The following is a 17,144-nucleotide window of genomic DNA, read 5'->3' as shown; positions in this document are numbered from 1 at the left end:
TCTAGTGTCCAGAGCTTAGCTCTGACTAAAGACCATCTTTGGAAACTCTGCCACTGCAGAGAAGGCAGTAGGTATGATCTCTGTCTCTTCCTCTTGGGGTGCAAACATCCCCTCACCCCACACCAATTCAGAGCACCTCCCCTCTCTATTTGCGGTGTTAGACGGTGCTGTCTCCGTGCCAAGGGTGCTGCTCAGGCAAGCTCCAGACCTGAGTCATGGTACCAGGGTAATGATAGCCATGACTATAATTTAATTACAATAGCAGTAAATCAGCATTGGTTGAGCATCTACTTTTTTGCCAGGCAGTATGCTAAGCCCTTTACACACCATATTTCATGTCAACTTCAGGACAATTCTGAAGCAAGGTGCTGTTATTAACTCCATTTTACGGAGAAGGAAATTCAGACCCACAGAGCAGTAACTGGGCACGCTTACCCAGCTGGCAAGTTTGAAGCCAGAGTCTGCCCAGGCAGTCTGGTTTCGTTTCCCATCCTCTTCACCCAGTCCATGCACTCTTTCCCCTTCTCACACCCACACTGGCACTGAGAAAGAAACACCATGGTCAGTTGAGGATAGCTGCATATTAGGACAAGGGAAAAATGCTGGGAAGTTGGAAGACATGTGGGGTAGGAACTACACATCTCAAGCAAACGAGATGCAGAGCAAAATGGTCAGTGCTTCTGATCCATCCAGAAGACCTGCCAGGGAGAGGAGACCTAAGGAAAGGTCTTGATTTCCTTGTCTGGGTCACCTCCATCACCTCCCTTCCTTCTAGCCTCCAGGGTTCCCATGTCCCACACAGCCCTACTACACACAGCACACAGTAGGTGTTCAACTCTTCCCCTCCACCTGGCTGCTTTAGGAGACAAACCCACAGCGCTTCTTGGGGTTCAATTTCCCCAAACCAACTCAATCCCCTCTCACACTTCTGGAAGAATTCATAGAAGGTCACACCCTTGCTAATACTTTGCCGACTTACCCGGTCGTCCCTCCCGTTTTAATTTCCCCCATTACGCCTGGATCAGTTTCCTCACCCTGTGCTAATCCCTCGCCCTCTCCAATGTTTATACCCTTCAGATGTTTGCAGGCTATTATCATGGACCCACTTAGTCAAGCAGCACACATTAAGTTCTTTTCATCTTTCCTCATAAATCAATCCCTTAATCCCTCCAAGCCCTTTAATCGTGCTAGCTGCTCCTCTCTGAACTCCGTCCAGTTTCTCCAAGTCTCTGATAATGTTGTGACACGAGGCTGGATGCAAGGCTCCAGCTGCTGACTCTCCAAGCTCCCTGAGTGTCCAGGAGCCCCATACATGAACACTGCTCCATCTGGGAGGATGGAGACCCTACCTCACCATGCCTAGCACCCTTCCTGTATCCCTCTCATTGCAAAGGGACTGTGGCTATCCGCAGAGATGCAGAGAGCTCTCAAGCGTTTTGGTGCCATGCAGAATTTAAAGGTGGGCCGGGGGGAAACCTGCAGGAAGTTTTATAGCCCCGTAAGATTTTCACTAGCTATTCCCACACACTCCCTAAGAATAGATAATGCCTTTGAAATCAAGGAGGATTTCGGGACCCAGGAAAAGGCCCTTTTGGAGCCCCAGGCCATAAGCAAATTACAACCAAAAGGAGATGCCATCACGTACCCACTAGAATGGCTATAATCAATCAGACTGACACCACCAAATGCTGGCAAGGCTGCGGAACAACCAGGACCCACATACACTACTGGTGGAAGTGAAAATGGAGCAACCACTTTGGGAAAAGGTCTGGCAATTTCCTTTAAAATGAAACTTACACGTACCTTAGGTCCCTAAAGTTCTACTCCCATGTACTCAAGAAAAATGAAAATATAAGTACACACAAAGAATTGTATGCAAATATCCATAGCAGGTTAGTAGCTAAAACCAGAGGACAGCTATGCTGACATTCCGCATAGAACGAACACACTACAGTCTACGCATACACTGGAAGACCACTCAACAATGAGAAACAAACCAGTGATGTAAACAAGGACGACTCTCATACCCGCTGTGCTAATCAGCGATTCACAGAAAACATACTATAGGATTCCAGTTATATGATGTCCTAAAATGGCCACAATAAGCTATGACAAAAAAATATGAGTGCTTACCTCTGCGGCAGAAGAACCAGGGAAAAACTGGGAAGGGTCATCAGGGCCCTTTCTGGGGACAAGTCAAGTTTTCCATTTTGGTAGGAGTTTGAATTACAGAGATGCATGCATTATTCAAAACTCACAGAAATGGTACATTTAGGGTTCATCGACTTCTCAAAAGAAAAAAATAAAATACTGAACTCTAGTAAATGGTAACTTACAATGAAGCACACCAAAAAAAATACAAGGTAGGATAAAGCAAGCATAGTGAAATCGTAGTGCAAGAACCTGGACCCCACCTTGATGTCAGGTATATACAAGTTCACTATACAATTCAAACTTCTCTTCATAAAAATCGGAGGAGGGGAAAGAAAAAAAAAAAAAGAAAGAACCAAAAAAACAAACCTTGACTCTTTCCCTTCGTGACTTCTTATAGACCTTGAAGCCATGAATGCCTCACTGATGTGCAACAGGATTTTTATCTTTCAGGCACTATCTCAACCACTGGCTTCTTATTCTAGGTATGGCCTCCTCACCACTCCCCACCCATATGTATGTCCTCCATTCCCTTTTCCTCACCATCATTTCAATATCTACATCCTTAAAAAAAATAAAATAAAAAGTATCCATAGTTCATTCAGGGATCCCAAATATAGGTTTTCTGAGGGGCGGTGTGAGGAGGAGGTCAGGAAGGGTGAGGTCCACAGATCACTTGCAATTTTACGAAAAATTCTACACACATGCGTACATGCATTTCCCTGAAAAGAGGATCCATAGCTCTCAATAGGTTCTCATCAAAGTCTGTGGTTCAGGAAGGCTCAAAGCACAACTGGAAAACTTTTTCAACTGCACTTCTGAAAGTGTGATAAGGGCAGGCGATGCTTCTGATTTAGAAATCATCTGTGATCCCAGGGTCCTGATATCAAGCCCCAAATCGGGCTATCTGCTCCACGGGGAGCCTGCTTCCCCTCTCTCTGCCTGCCTCTCTGTCTACTTGTGATCTCTGTCTGTCAAATAAATAAATAATCTTAGAAATCATCTGCATTTTGGAACACCTATGTTTTTCATTATCAAAGTGCCCTTTCCTTGTATACTCCTCTCCTGTAAAGAGGAAAGGATGCTGCATGGAGCTAGTCATGTGAGAGCCTTGCCCCTGAACATCTCCAGGCACATACAGTAAAATTAGGGTTAGTCAATGTAACATTCAATGGTTGCATATATTGTTCAATTAAAAAAAAAAAAAACTTTGATCATAAAAGTAAGTATTAAGCACTTGGCAGATGAATTGCATAAAAAAGAAATTACCTCTTACTGAGGACCTACTATGTGCCAGGCACTTTATATATGTTCTCATTAAACTTCATTCCCTATTGACTTGCATGCATTTCATTAGGCCTGTTTCATGTAAAAAAAAAAAAAAAAAAGAAAAAGAAAGAAAGAAAAAGAAAAGAAAAAACTGGTCCTAAAATTTTCCCCACAAAGTCACATAGCAAAAGAATTTGAACCCAGAGCTCCAGGACTCCAAAGTCCAGTCCTTCAAAGGTTCTCCAAGCAAGAACTTCAGCTACTCTACTCATAGCTCCTAGAGCTTGGTATATTCCTCTGTATTTCAAATACTCTGTCCCATAGACTTTAAAAATCTCTGAAAAATTCTCCAGAAATGTAAGCATTCCAGAATGCAAAACCTACCGCCCAGACTTGTCTTCAGAGGTGGCCTAACTCCTTCATCACACTACATGTCCCCATGCCTGGTTTGGAAGACTCCACTGCTGCTGAAGGACAAAGCACTGATGGGCCGGGGTGTAAGGTCCGCAGCAGCACCGTCTGCATCATCAGCCCACCTCACAGCACCTTTGTGCTCAGTGGAGAATGACTGTCCGCCAGGGGCTTGCAGACCACCATCAGCCTCACCATCTGTCTGCAATAGCTGAGGCTAAACAGAGCCAGCTTACCCTGAGGAATCCCCTTCATCTTCTGCCTGAGAACTCTTTCAAGCAGTCTCTTCATGGGAAGGAGAACGTAGGACACTGGTCTTGACTTCCATATTCTGGGGATTTCTATGCGGTAGGGAGCACTTCATTCCACAAGCCGCAAGACTCTGGACCTCAAGGGGGGTGCCCTCTGGCCCAGATGCCTGCAGGTCTGGAGAAGAATGGCAACTGTGATCCTTGGAAGGGTTAAAAAAAAAAAATTTAAAAAGGGCAGCTCGGAGGCGTCCAAGAACCACTCTGGCAACTCTCTGGTCCCCTCTTCTCCTTGATGTTTCGGCTGAATAAAAATATTATGATAAATAAAGACTCAGCACTCAAGAAAAGTCCTTCTCCATCCCTGAAATCCTAATATCGACAGTTGCGGGGTGAAACAATCAAAAGATACATTGGAAGGGAAAAGAAGTCATAAGAGGCCAGTCTGGAGTATGTAGGGAACTGGGGAGGGGCACTCCAACTCCAGCACAGAGGATGGTTAAGTGAGTGCAGTTTGGGGCAGGGGGTGCAGGTAGAGACAGATGAATGAATCATTGCATCATATGGCAGAGTTGACAGGGGGCCTAGCCCAATATCCATTCTCTCTTCTCCCCCAGGAACAGGACCTCAAATTTTAGCGGAGCACATTGCCACCCAGCCAAAAGACTACAGTTCTCTGCCTCCCTTCCCACTAGGTGTGACCTGACAGCTAGATGGCTGCATGGAACTTATAAAGTAAATTCCAAAGAGGAAGGAGGCAATGTCCAAAGTCCTTTGTCTGTGCTCCTGCTGTCGGGCTGGTGTGTGGATGTGGATCTGATGTCTCGACTATGCCCATCTTAAACCATGAGGTCCAGTCCAAGAAACCAAACACGTAAGACAGCAGAAAGATGGAAGGAGCCTGTTAATACCCTGAAGCCACCACATCAGCCCTAGGTTATCAGCCTCTACAGTGAGAGAGAGAAAAATAAGTGTGAACCTTATGGAACATGCTGGTAATTGGGATTAGCTATCCCAGGCAACTGAACCTAATCCTAACTGATATTGGGGGCTACATAAATCTCTAAAAAGTTGTTTTTAACAACCAGGAGCCAAAGTACCACACCCTAATCACAGCTCTGATCTCTACCTAGCCCCTCCACCCCTGGATTAGAAAGGGGCCATTACTGGAAGAAGTAGCCTTCGTACCTCTTCACTTGGGAAAGGCTACAAGTGAAAGACCACCCTTCTCAAGCTACTAAATCAAATCCATCATTTCAAGCAAGACCATCTATTCAGGGCATTGATACCTTACAGGAGAGGGTGAGGCACGTGTGAGTTCATCATTAGGCCTCGGAAACCCCAGCTCATAGCAAGTGAATTATAAATGCTTACTTCCCCTTAAAAAAAATTTAAAGGGAAAGATACAGTCTATACTCATGTGAACTTCAAATAGGTCTACCAGGGAGTTTCAAGACCAGAAGCTACATAAGGAGACAATGAGGAATTAGAATAGGAAATAGTGACTGATCTTTCCAGGTGCTCTTCTCCCCTCGGTTTTGACCGACACTAAAATTTCTGAGATGAGACCGCACCATGGGGATGTTTTACGACATATGTAACTCCAAGGCAAGCAGGAAGTTACCCGATGGCTGGGAAGAGGAGGCTACAGTTCTAGGAGGTGCCAGAGTTCAGGCAGATGACTTAACCATCTCCACCAGAACGGACTGAGTATTTTCCATTACATCTCCGGCAGTGGAAGCTTCCTCGGTAGCCTCTTCAAAGGATTGGCTTCACAGCATGCCCATCTCAGCGGCATTTCCAGGCCAGGGTCCTAAGAGAATACCCCTCCAACACACAAGGGATTCTCAAGGGCTCCCTTGGCTTCCCACTTGCCATCTACCCACTCTGATTTCATAGGCTCAACAGACACATCCACACCCCAACCTTGGGACTCCACAGCCCTGACTTCACTCCCCAAACCTCTTCGTAGAGATTTAATCCAAAGGCCCAGAGTTTACAGTTTTCCACTCATTTCCCAACTCAGGAGGATTCATTCTCTAAGGACATCCAAATGGGAAGGGAAAGTCATCTTTTAGGATTTCAGAGGTTGGATTTTGGTGAGAAAGTTTTAAACTGCTGTCCATTATTAATGCTAAACTCACAGCAGTCAGCCCTGAGATCCGCAATTATTACAATTCATAAAAACAGCCCCTTTGTTAGTTGCACTTGAAGAGCTTTTGAAATATAATTGCAACGTGGTGCAAAGTAAAATAAAAATTCAGATTTTCTTTTACCGAGGCCATGAACAATACTGTCCTTTTTACAGCAGCGGAAAGCCTCAAGACATCCGTTATATTCCTTCAATGAGCTTTGTTCAATAAATGCTAAGCCTTGAAGCTTTTAAATGTATTAAAGTGATTATGATATCATCACTCCAAAGGCACTTCAATAGAACATTAAGACAGAAACAATTTTCTTCCACACAAACGGCGTAACAGTAACAAAAAGTTGATTAAATGCACATTGTATCAAAAATATTTTCAGTATTTATAGACATATGTAGATAACATTAACTGTAACCCACACCATGGGCAGGGAGGAGAAGAGTAAATAATAAAACCACTGGTGAGGGAGGGGAGCAAATTTTAATAATGAATCTTCAAAACTTAAGAAAGAAACTGTAGCTTGACTGTGACTTTGCTTTTGGATTTACAGGCAAAGTCACACTACATAAAGGAGAATAAGTCTCAAAATTAATACGCGAGGGGAACAAGTCCCTGTTTGCTATTCTAATAAGCCCAAATACGTTCCGCACTCACAGAGGCCATACTTCCGTAAATGCCCCCATGTGACTGGCAGGAAAGGCAAGTCTGTTTACTTGCAATGTCACCTAACACACTGGCAGCAGGTGAGGACTCTGCAAGGGGCAGATGCCTAACGTGTCCAACCAGGAGGTGTGGAGAGGGTAGGAAGGAGGCCAAGAAGTGGGTTCAGAGCAAAACGGGCAAGATGTAAGATTCCCTTTGTTGCAGGTTCATTACAGAATGCTCTTAGCACAGATAAGGGGATTATGAATTCACATGTGAATTTATCCCCTATTAAACTTTCAGCAAAAGGGTCAGCTGGCTGGAATAGCAAAGCCAAGACACCATGGTCACATGCCAAGGTAGCAACTACTTGTAGGCTCTCCTAACACACGAAAGTTAAAAAAAAAAAAAAAGGTGAGAGAGAGAGAGACACGTTTTAACCCTTTGAGTGCATACAGATTAGCATTTCCATCTGTGGGTTCAGTTCTGTGTCCTGCTATTTTGTTCAACTTTATCTTGAAAGCATGTTCCCAAGCCATTTAAAACTTGATGTATTCTTTCTAATGGGTGTACCATAGGGTGTTAGTGGTTATTTTTTCTAGTAGCTACTTATGTAGTAAGGATATCTATCCTATGCTTGTCATATTTACCACCAAAGTTGTTTTTGTCTCGTAAGCTTGTTTATGGGGTGGAGTGTTTTAAAATAAGGTGAAGGACTCTAACATCTTAAAATCAAGGAGAAAAGTATTTTAAGGACCCAAGGGTGGGAGGTGGGAGGTGGGGGTGGGGAGGGAGTCTGCCAGGAAGAAGAAAAACTCTGAAACCGGTTAAACCAAATCCCTACACATAACCCAGTACCCTTCAATTTGTCTTGCCCCCTAGGCCAAAGGAAGAGCGTGTTTCTCACTGGAAAACACTCTATAAAGAATGCGAACTCCACAAGAAAAGCCACAGACAAGGCTTTTTATTACCCAACTTGGGGCCCTTGTGATTTTCTTTATGGGGAGAGTATCCTTGTCCATCACTTCAAGCATTGCTCCCTAGCCCTGGCAGCTTCTTAAACCAGCCCAGAAAAAGGAAAACATAACAAAGGGCCAAGAAAAATGGAAAATAAAGACCATACAGTGGGTGACAAGTTCCCCCACTCAAGCAACTAACCAGGGCCGTGGGCCAGAATTGATTTTCTATACGACATCAGAAAGGATTACCTCTCCCCTACACTCCTGCCCAGGGGGATGGAGTAGAAATCATAATTAATTCAGGCAAATTCAATTCGCTGAGTCCAAGTGACAAATACTTTCCTTACAATATGAAGCACAGTCTCAAACACCTTAGAACAGTCAGTGGGAGCACGAGCAACACATGCAGTGCAATAAGGCATGAAGCTGCACAATAAAACATGTGCGACCAAATAATAATTTTTCCAAGTCAGAATATTCTTTTTAAAAAAATAATAAATTCAAACTTCAAAGAACATGCATTGCCATTAATAACATTGACTCTCCCTCCCTCCTGGTGATATGGTAGCGGGAGGGGGGTCCGGGGAGGAAGGGGAGTGGAGGTCAATTTCATTCCTTAACTATCTTTGTCCATGAGGTCAACAAAAATATTCTGTGTGTTAGAGGGAAATGTATTATTGTGCTCCTGATGCAAGGAATGAGATGGGAGAGGTTGCTTCCATAGCCAATGTGACCTAAACCCCCAAGAATCTAAAAATACTATTGCAGTCAGTTACAAATCAGCCACACCATCAGAACAGACTTAGCGACACCTATATTTCCAAACAGATAGTCGCATCACAATTACTTTTTCTGCTTGAGTTTTGTTTTGTTTTTGTAGCTTCAGAGTTTATGCCATAGAATGGCAGGGCTATAGAGAGAGGAGAGCACTGAATCAAGAGACAGGCATCCTTGGGGTGCCTGGGTGGCTCAGTCGTTAAGCATCTGCCTTCGGCTCAGGTCATGATCCAGGGTCCTGGGATAGAGCCGCGCATCAGGCTCCCTCCTCTATGGGAAGCCTGCTCCCACTCCTCCTGCTTTTGTTCCATCTCTCACTGTCTTTCTCTGTCAAATAAGCAAATAAAATATTTAAAAAAAAAAAAAAGGCAGGCATCCCAACATCTACTACCAACTCTGGCACTAAATGATCAGAGGACTTAGGCCAATTAACACTTCCCTGGAGGCCCTGAGGCTCCTTCTCTCTAAATCAAAATGGTTCACTTACAGGTTTCCATATGTTCTTTCAATCATAATATTCTAAAACTTTGGGATTATTTTCATCTTCCTGAAGAAATTATGCTTAGAATTATATCTACATGAGTTTCTATTCCTTGACTCTAACTGCTGGGCAGGAGAAGGCACTGAGTAAAAAAGGACATTCTGGAATTCACAGAGGGTCATCCCCAAAGTGGAAAATCAGAAATTGACTAGATGTGTGTATCATACAGATGCATACAGAAGCATGCATCTTCTTGGCCAAAACACTTCTCAGTCATTACATATTTGTTAACATTTATTCAGTGCCCATTAGACAATGCTTCTGTTTAGCTAACTGCATGCGATCAGAAAATGTGATAAGAGCATGGTTGATAACATGCACAGTCTTTGGCATCAGATGACTAATGCATACTCTCCCTCTTCCGGCAAACCGATATAACCTCTCTGAGCCGGTTTCCTCAGCTAGAAAATGGGAAAGAGAATACGTTGCTCATGGGATTCTTGTGAGACGCAAATAAGACAATCCACATAAAGCAGACAGTAATTCCTATCATCAGTACTATTTACCACTACTACTTCTATTAATATCCCATTAGGTTGCCATAAAAGTTTAAGAACATGTATTAAGAACTTAGCAAAAAAAAAAAAAAATAAACAAATTAAAAAAAAAAAAAACTTAGCGGCCACAGTCAGTGAGCTACCACCAAGGACTCAGCAGCCTCCTGCTTGAGCCCCCTCGCTATCCAATACTCCATCCTCCCCCCCGACTCCATCTCCCCCACCTTCTCCCACCACGGACTTCTGCAGGCTGTTTCCACGGAGGAAAAGAAATCGTGTCATATGTGTGCTAGCCAGAAACTCCAATCTTTCGACCCCTTTGCTGATGCAAGTAGGGGTGACCATCTGCTTCCTACTGGCACTGAGGATTGCATCCATATAAGAATTCAACAGAGAAATGGCAGGAAGACCCTTACCACTGTCCAAGGGATCGCTGATGATTACCATAAAAAGAAACTAGTGAAGGCGTTTAAGAAGAAATTTGCCTGCCATGGTACTGTAATTGAGCATCCAGAATATGGAGAAGTTATTCAGCTACAGGGTGACCAGCACAAGAACACATGCCAGTTCCTGGCAGAGACTGGACTGGCTAAAGACGACCAGCTGAACGAAGTTTCATGGGCTTTAAGGGCTTTTGGCTCACTGAAGCTTAAATGAGGATTTCCTTGCAATGAATACAATTTCCCTTCTGTCCCTTGTCACGAGGTTAAAAATCTCACAGCTTGTATAATGTAACCATTTGGAGTCCGCTTTTAACTTGGACTAGCATAACTCCTTCATGCAATAAATGGAAAAGAGCTATGCGGTCTTGTCTTGAAGTCCCTCGTTTAAACAGAGGTCAAGCAGCAGGCGCCTGGCAATGTCTGGCCTGAAACGAAGCAGGAACGTGAGGTTTCCGTCCAGCCCAGGACCCCAAGATCACAGAAGGCTATGCCTGGCCAGAAGCTCCTCGGCTCTCCCTCTTCAGAGTCCCCTGCCCTAAGAGAATGTCACCACCTGAACAGCCTACGGTGATGGTGAGAGGACAAGACGGGGTAAGACAGCGACCGCAGCTGTGCTGCTACAGGGAGTCAGTGGTAGTCAAAGATCAATCCCTGGGGTCTCCAACCTGACCAGGTGGGCAGAGCTTAGAGCAGCCACCTTCCCTCTAGTGAGGCGTGACAGGACATCTCCCTTGCCACCAAGGTCTTTTCGACCTAACGTATCCTAGCTGATCAATGTCCAAACACCAGAATGCAAGACCAAACTTCTGAGTTAAACTTTTGACAAGGGAACAAACTTTGGACTGATGTGTCAGTCACGGAGCTAGCTGTAGGGCTTGCGGCTTACTAGTGACAGCTGCCCAATGCCATTTGAAGTAACTCACTGGTTTCTGGCTTATTTTTTTCCTTCAGTTTTAATGTTATGTATTTAAACGCTTATTTAAATAAAACTTGTTTTCAGAAAAAAAAAAAAAAGAATTTAACACCAGTACCTGGTACACAGTAAAATCTAAGAAAGGTTGCCCGTACTCTAATCTATTAGACTTGTCTACATCGTATTATGTTGTCGGATAAGCTTGTAGCATTTCTGTTTAGTCCAATACCCTTGTTTTCCCCTCAAAGACAGTTTCCAATGGAATAGTTCTAGCACTCAGGCCCCTGCAGACACAAAACACAAATCCCCATCAAACTAATGCCTCTTGGTGGTAACAGGCTTGGTGAGAAAACCAAGAAGTACAGACTGACTTATGTTCCTCCTCTGAAAAGTGAGAAGGCCACAGCCAATGAGCTCAGTTATCCATCCAACTCTGGCTTTGCACAACCCTACCTGCCAATCATTCCCAAGGGTGGGCGGCACCCACAGCCCAGCATCCTCTCTCCTGCAAGTCTGAGTGATGACACCAATAACCAACCTGAAATTCAAAGGAATAGCTTCCATATACACCTGCAAGAACCCAAACTGGAGCTGAATCCATTTTCTGGGCTTGGCCAAATTTTGTTCATACTAAACAATGGATGGATGTTTCTGGGCATCAATTCACAGATATAAGGGTTTCTCTGCTACGTCTTTAGTTTCCACTTAGAACAAAATTCAGTAACAATCATTTGATTTCAGTCCTCTACTAATGAAATTCTTTGTTTTTCCTAAACGTTCAAAGGGATTGGCATAGCAAGTTCTGCCACAATGGGTGACTGTTGTGAATGAAGATGTCCTAACCATTTACCCCATGTTTGAGGCAGTTCAATAAGCAGGTTCTTCCACATTAAACAAGTAAGCATGACTCGTTCCTTTGGCTCTAACTTGTGTAATTTATCTTTCTGGGAAAGGTGCATAAGACCTCAGAGAGTCATGTAAGGATTCATGTGAGAACTGAGAAAATACAGGACCGTAGTCAGAGTCTGCTAATTTCTGCTGGTTTCTAAGAGGGTAAAGAAAAATGTATGTCAAGGGTTAAGGGGGGCTCCAGGTCTTTCGATGGAATAAATTTCCATGCCCCCAGCTAACAAGGTAGATGGCAGTTCAGCATCTCCAGTGGGTGCCCCTCTTTCCTGTAGACCCCCCAGCCCACAGTTTTGCTGCTTCCTGAAAGGCATGGCTGCTGACTCTGGACCTTTAAATAGAAGCATATTCTAGAACCATGGAGACAATGGCAAGACACTGGCCATCTCACGCCTGCCACTTGCTTACTCAGTGCCTGACAAGTGAGTCTCAAAAAAAAAAAAAATCAACAGGCAAGAGAGGAGAAATGAAGATGACATCAATGCTAACTTTTTATCCCCATTATTTAGTTACTTTATTAGAGTTTTCCTAACTCCTCTGTATAAAGGGAAGGGTAAGCTATAGAAAACAAAGTGGCTTTGTCATCAAAAGCCTCCTCCACACAGACACACAAACACCTGTCAGTGCACAAGATGCCTCTTTATCAAGTCTTCATACCTACCAGGAAGCAAGTACACTCCGAGATTTCAGACTATTTTCTTCCAATGTTTTGAAGTCCCTTTCAGTTCACATGAAGGCTAACGATTTCAAAAAAGGTGGGGAAAGGAAAGAGTTCCTAAAAAAACAAACAAACAAAAAAACCCACAAGAAAGAAAAAGGAAAAGATATTGTGCCATGGTTATGAAGTCCTAAAAGCCTTTTAGCTGACAGCATAGGCTTTGTTGAATAGCCTCGAAGAACCTCCACCGAAAGCCACAAGACAGCAATAAAATAAAGGCAGAGCATCCAAAGGTTAGCAACCCCAGCCTCCCAAATTCAGATCACCCAATTTACAGCAGAAGTCCGATTTCTGCCCCAACTACCCTTTGGAACACTCTAAGTCCAGTGCGGCATTAGACAAGTGCAACCAACTGATCCATCATTTTCTGCCAACAGAGAAATTAGTTGGAACCAAGCTCTCAGCACAAACCTGCAGTTCCAACCAGAACTTCAAAAATAGCCCAGCTGCCTTCAAGTCTCCGAGTGCCCCATGCCCCAAGTCCGTCCATTCACTCATGATGCTCTGTCCTCGGTTTCTACACTGAGCGATGACTGCCAAGTTAACCAAGTCTGTTTTTCCAAGAGCTTGCCCCAGTCAGCAGAGTTCAGACCGCTCACAGACACTTAGTACTTAGGAGTTCAGAGCGTTCACATGGGATAGCCCTGGCTTATGGAGCGCTGGGGTCAGAGCTACACAAAACCTACCTGTTATCATTTCAGCAGCCAGTGCACTTCCTGCCATTCTGCCCTGACCAGCTGTAAGTAAACAGAGAGTGAGGACTGAGAAGAAACCACCGCCAAGATTACACTGAATTAAGTTCACACATCTCCCACACATCCCAACAGGAAAGCACGATTTCAATAGCACGTGTGGTATTTGGCTTGGGTGTGTGAAAGACCAGCTTCTGAGTGATGGAGCACTCACCCCGACTTCAGACATAGCTTTTCTCTTAAACTATTACACTTGGAGAGCTTCAAGCTCCTGCTCCAGACCCATCCATCCAACAACAGAAAGCACTTCTCAAGCTCCTTTCTGACACAAGCCCATCATTCACCATTTGCTGGTATGCACCGTTTTTGCTGACAAAGCTCCATTACTAGAAAAAGCTCAGTAAGTAAAGCTGATTTGAAATAACTATATATTATAGGGAGGCTGGGTGAAGAAAACTGATTTGGAGTCTAGAAAATCATCAGATAAAGAGGCTCTAGAAAGAACTGCTTAATTATTTAAATACTTTCACTTCCTACAGACCATACATCATTTGATTTATCATCAGTGCTCAATATTTGATAATTTACTGCGGTCATCTGACAAAACAACTCCAGATAGCAAGTACATATCAAGACACTGTAATTCTTCAGTTGAAATGTCTACATATCCCTGATTAATGTTCAAATACTAAGCTAATGCAATCAGATGGAGGTGTGTGCCAATTCCAGCTCTCCAGTGAAGACGCAAAGCTGAGAGCACGCCAGGAGGGCACCCTAAAGAGCCCGTTGCCATGTGTTGTCCTCCGTTGTTGAAAGGCAGGCTTATAACATGGTGGGATGGCCCCAACAAAGACGCATGTCCGTAAGTCAGTTGAACAAAGACCGCTAGTCCCATGTGACTCACTGCCTGATTCAACTGCTGTAGCAAGTCAGGAGACCAAGACCTTGGGAGGAGGGTATGCGCCTTCTTCCCACATGCCAGGTTCATCCTGAGCCCAGCTCTGCTCATGCTGTGCCACGCCCAAAATGCATCATTACAGACTCCCCACCTCCTAATTGCTCTTCAAGATCTAACCCCTGCATAAAGCTTTTCTTCCTTAGCCAAGCTCAAAATGCTCTCTCCAGTATTTCAACACTTCCTTACCAGTGTTTTTTTGGAGTCAAACTATCTCCTCAATAAATTCAAGGAAGAATCTACATCTTCTCGTTATCCTCTGGACTTCTTAGCATGATCATAAATAAATGCGACTCTAAGTTTCAGGCCATGGCAAGTCACATGGGTCAAAAATAAGGAATACAAGAAGCCTGTATCAATTCATAAAGAAATCCAATCAATCGATTTCTAATTCTGTAACTTAAAAACAGAGATAGAACTTTTTGAAGTGCCTATTTACTAAACTTGATCATATGCTAGGTCACAAAAAGGACCTACAATTCCAAGAAACAATACAGACCACGTGACCACAATCCCTGACCACATTTCACAAAAATTTTAAAACCTTAAATGTTTATGACAAGAGAAACATCAAGATCCCAAAATATCTAGAAAATAAAAATATAAGACATTGTGTATTAGAATCTATGGGACACAATTTATAAAGTGCTCAGAAAAAAATCCTACCTTTAAGCAGTACAGTTCCAAAGAGGATAAAGTGCTTATGTGTATAGTCAACACATACATATGAGGGGTGCCTAGGTGGCTCTCTTGGTTAAATATCTGCCTTCTGGTCATGTCATGATCAGGATCCTTGCTCAGCAGGGAGTTTGTTTCTCCCTCTGCCTGGCACTCCCCCTGCTTGTGTTCTTTTGATTTTTCTCTCTCCCTCTCTGTGTCAAATAAACAAAATCCTTTAAAAAAAAATGCATATGATGGCAGGTGGGTGCTCCCTGGCCCAATGTGCCCCATCACCACCTCCTTAAACCCCGTGGGCACATGCGGTCCACACAAAGCACACCCCTTGGATGCCTAGCTGTGGTGGCCAGGAGGGCTTAGGATTCTATGCCCCCACAGGACTAAACTATCAGAACGAGTTCTTGGCAGGTTACTTTCCCCAAAGGACTGCACAGACAGGAGACTGATACACAACGCCAGCCCTAAGACCACTCTTTCAAGACTGGGAGAGAAAGCTGTTTCACTTAGTACAAAGACACAAACATGGGGAGTCCAGTGCAATGAGGAAATAAAGGACAATGCTCAAAAGAATAAGATAGAACCCAGGTTGGGGGTGGAGATAATTAACTAAAGGTAATTTACCTGATGAAGAATAATTTACCTGATAAAGAGTTTAAAACAATGGTCCCCAAGATGCTCACCTATCTCGGGAGAAGAATGAACAGAGAGATATGAACAAAGAGAAACTAAATATCAAACAGAAGTCCTAGTGCTAAATGACACAACAATTGAGCTGAAAAATTGAACTAGTCAACAACAGACTAGTGAGAATGAAGAAAGAATCAGTGACCTGGAAGAAAGGGCAGTGGAACTCACCCAAAGAGAGTAGCAAAAGGAAGAAAGAATTTTAAAAAGGGAACGAGGGGCGCCTGGGTGGCTCAGTGGGTTAAGCCACTGCCTTCGGCTCAGGTCATGATCTCAGGGTCCTGGGATCGAGTCCCGCATCGGGCTCTCCGCTCGGCGGGGAGCCTGCTTCCCTCTCTCTCTCTCTGCCTGCCTCTCTGTCTACTTGTGATCTCTGTCAACTAAATAAATAAAATCTTTAAAAAAAAAAAAAAGAAACAAAAAAGATGAATAGAGAGAGGGAGGCACACCATAAGAGACACTTAACTACAGGAAATGAACTAAGAATTACTGGAGGGGATGCGGGAGGTTAGGGTAACTGGGTGATGATCATTAAGTAGGGCACCTGATGTAATGAGCACTCAGTGTCATATGCAACTGATGAGTCATTAAATTCAACCCCTGAATCTAATAAAAATTTAAAAAAAAATAAATAAGTGAAAATATCTTAAAAGACCTTTGGGACAACATCAACATCAAGGGGACAATATTTGCATAATAGGGAAAGAAGATGGACAGAAATAGGGGTAAAAAAACTTATTACAAGAAATAATAGGCCAAAAATTCCCCTAACCTGAGGAAAGAAATAGACATTCAGATCCAGGAAGTCCACAAAGTTCCAAATAAGATGAACCCCAAGAAATCCACACCAAGACCCATTAAAATGTCAAAAGGTAAAGAAACCCTTAAAAGCAGCTAAAGAAAACAACTTGTTCTGTACGAGGGAACCCACAAAAGACAATCACATTTTTCAAAAGAAACTTTGCAAGCCAGAAGGGAGTGGCTGAATGGAAAGACTTCCAACCAAGAATACTGTACCCAGCAAGGTTATCATTCAAAATTAGAGAGATAAAGAGTCTTCAAGCTACACAAAAAATAAATTCACAGGCTCCTGTGTGGCTCAGTTGGTTGAACATCTGCCTTCAGCCCAGGTCATGGTCCCAGGGTCCTGGGATCTAGTCCGGCATCAAGCTCCCTGCTCACTGAGGAGCCTGTATCTCCCCCTCTGCCTGCATTTCCCCCGATAGTGCTCTCTGTCAAATAAAATTTTAAAAAATAAATAAAAAATAAAAATAAATTCATCATCACTCACTGGCCTTATAAGAAATTTTAAAGAGACTTCTCTAAGCTGAAAATCAAGGACACTAATTACTAATAAAACATATGAAACTAAACATTTCACTGGGCAAGGCAATGATACAGTCAAAGTAGTAGACAATAAAAGCTAGCATCAAGATTAAAAGACAAACTAGCAAAAAATTAAAAAGAAAAACTTCAGTTTGATTAAAAGACTAACAAAGGATACACAAAATAA

General features: G+C 43.4%; 2 protein-coding genes across 3 annotated transcripts in view; one reads left to right on the top strand and one right to left on the bottom strand.

Annotated features, from left to right (window-relative positions):
* LRMDA (leucine rich melanocyte differentiation associated) overlaps nucleotides 1-17,144 on the bottom strand; it is a 1,053,965-nt gene that overhangs the window by 985,016 nt on the left and 51,805 nt on the right. The gene's annotated exons all lie outside the window — the stretch shown is intronic.
* Nucleotides 9,925-10,299, top strand: LOC123955538 (eukaryotic translation initiation factor 1-like). Its single transcript, XM_046027697.1, has one exon. The coding sequence runs from the start codon at nucleotides 9,925-9,927 to the stop codon at nucleotides 10,297-10,299; it is 375 nt and encodes a 124-aa protein (XP_045883653.1).

Source organism: Meles meles, chromosome 13 (genome assembly GCF_922984935.1).
Source record: "Meles meles chromosome 13, mMelMel3.1 paternal haplotype, whole genome shotgun sequence".
NCBI classification, from domain to species: Eukaryota; Metazoa; Chordata; class Mammalia; order Carnivora; family Mustelidae; genus Meles; species Meles meles.
Note: the sequence above shows the minus strand (reverse complement) of the source record. Positions and strands in the feature narration are given on the sequence as shown.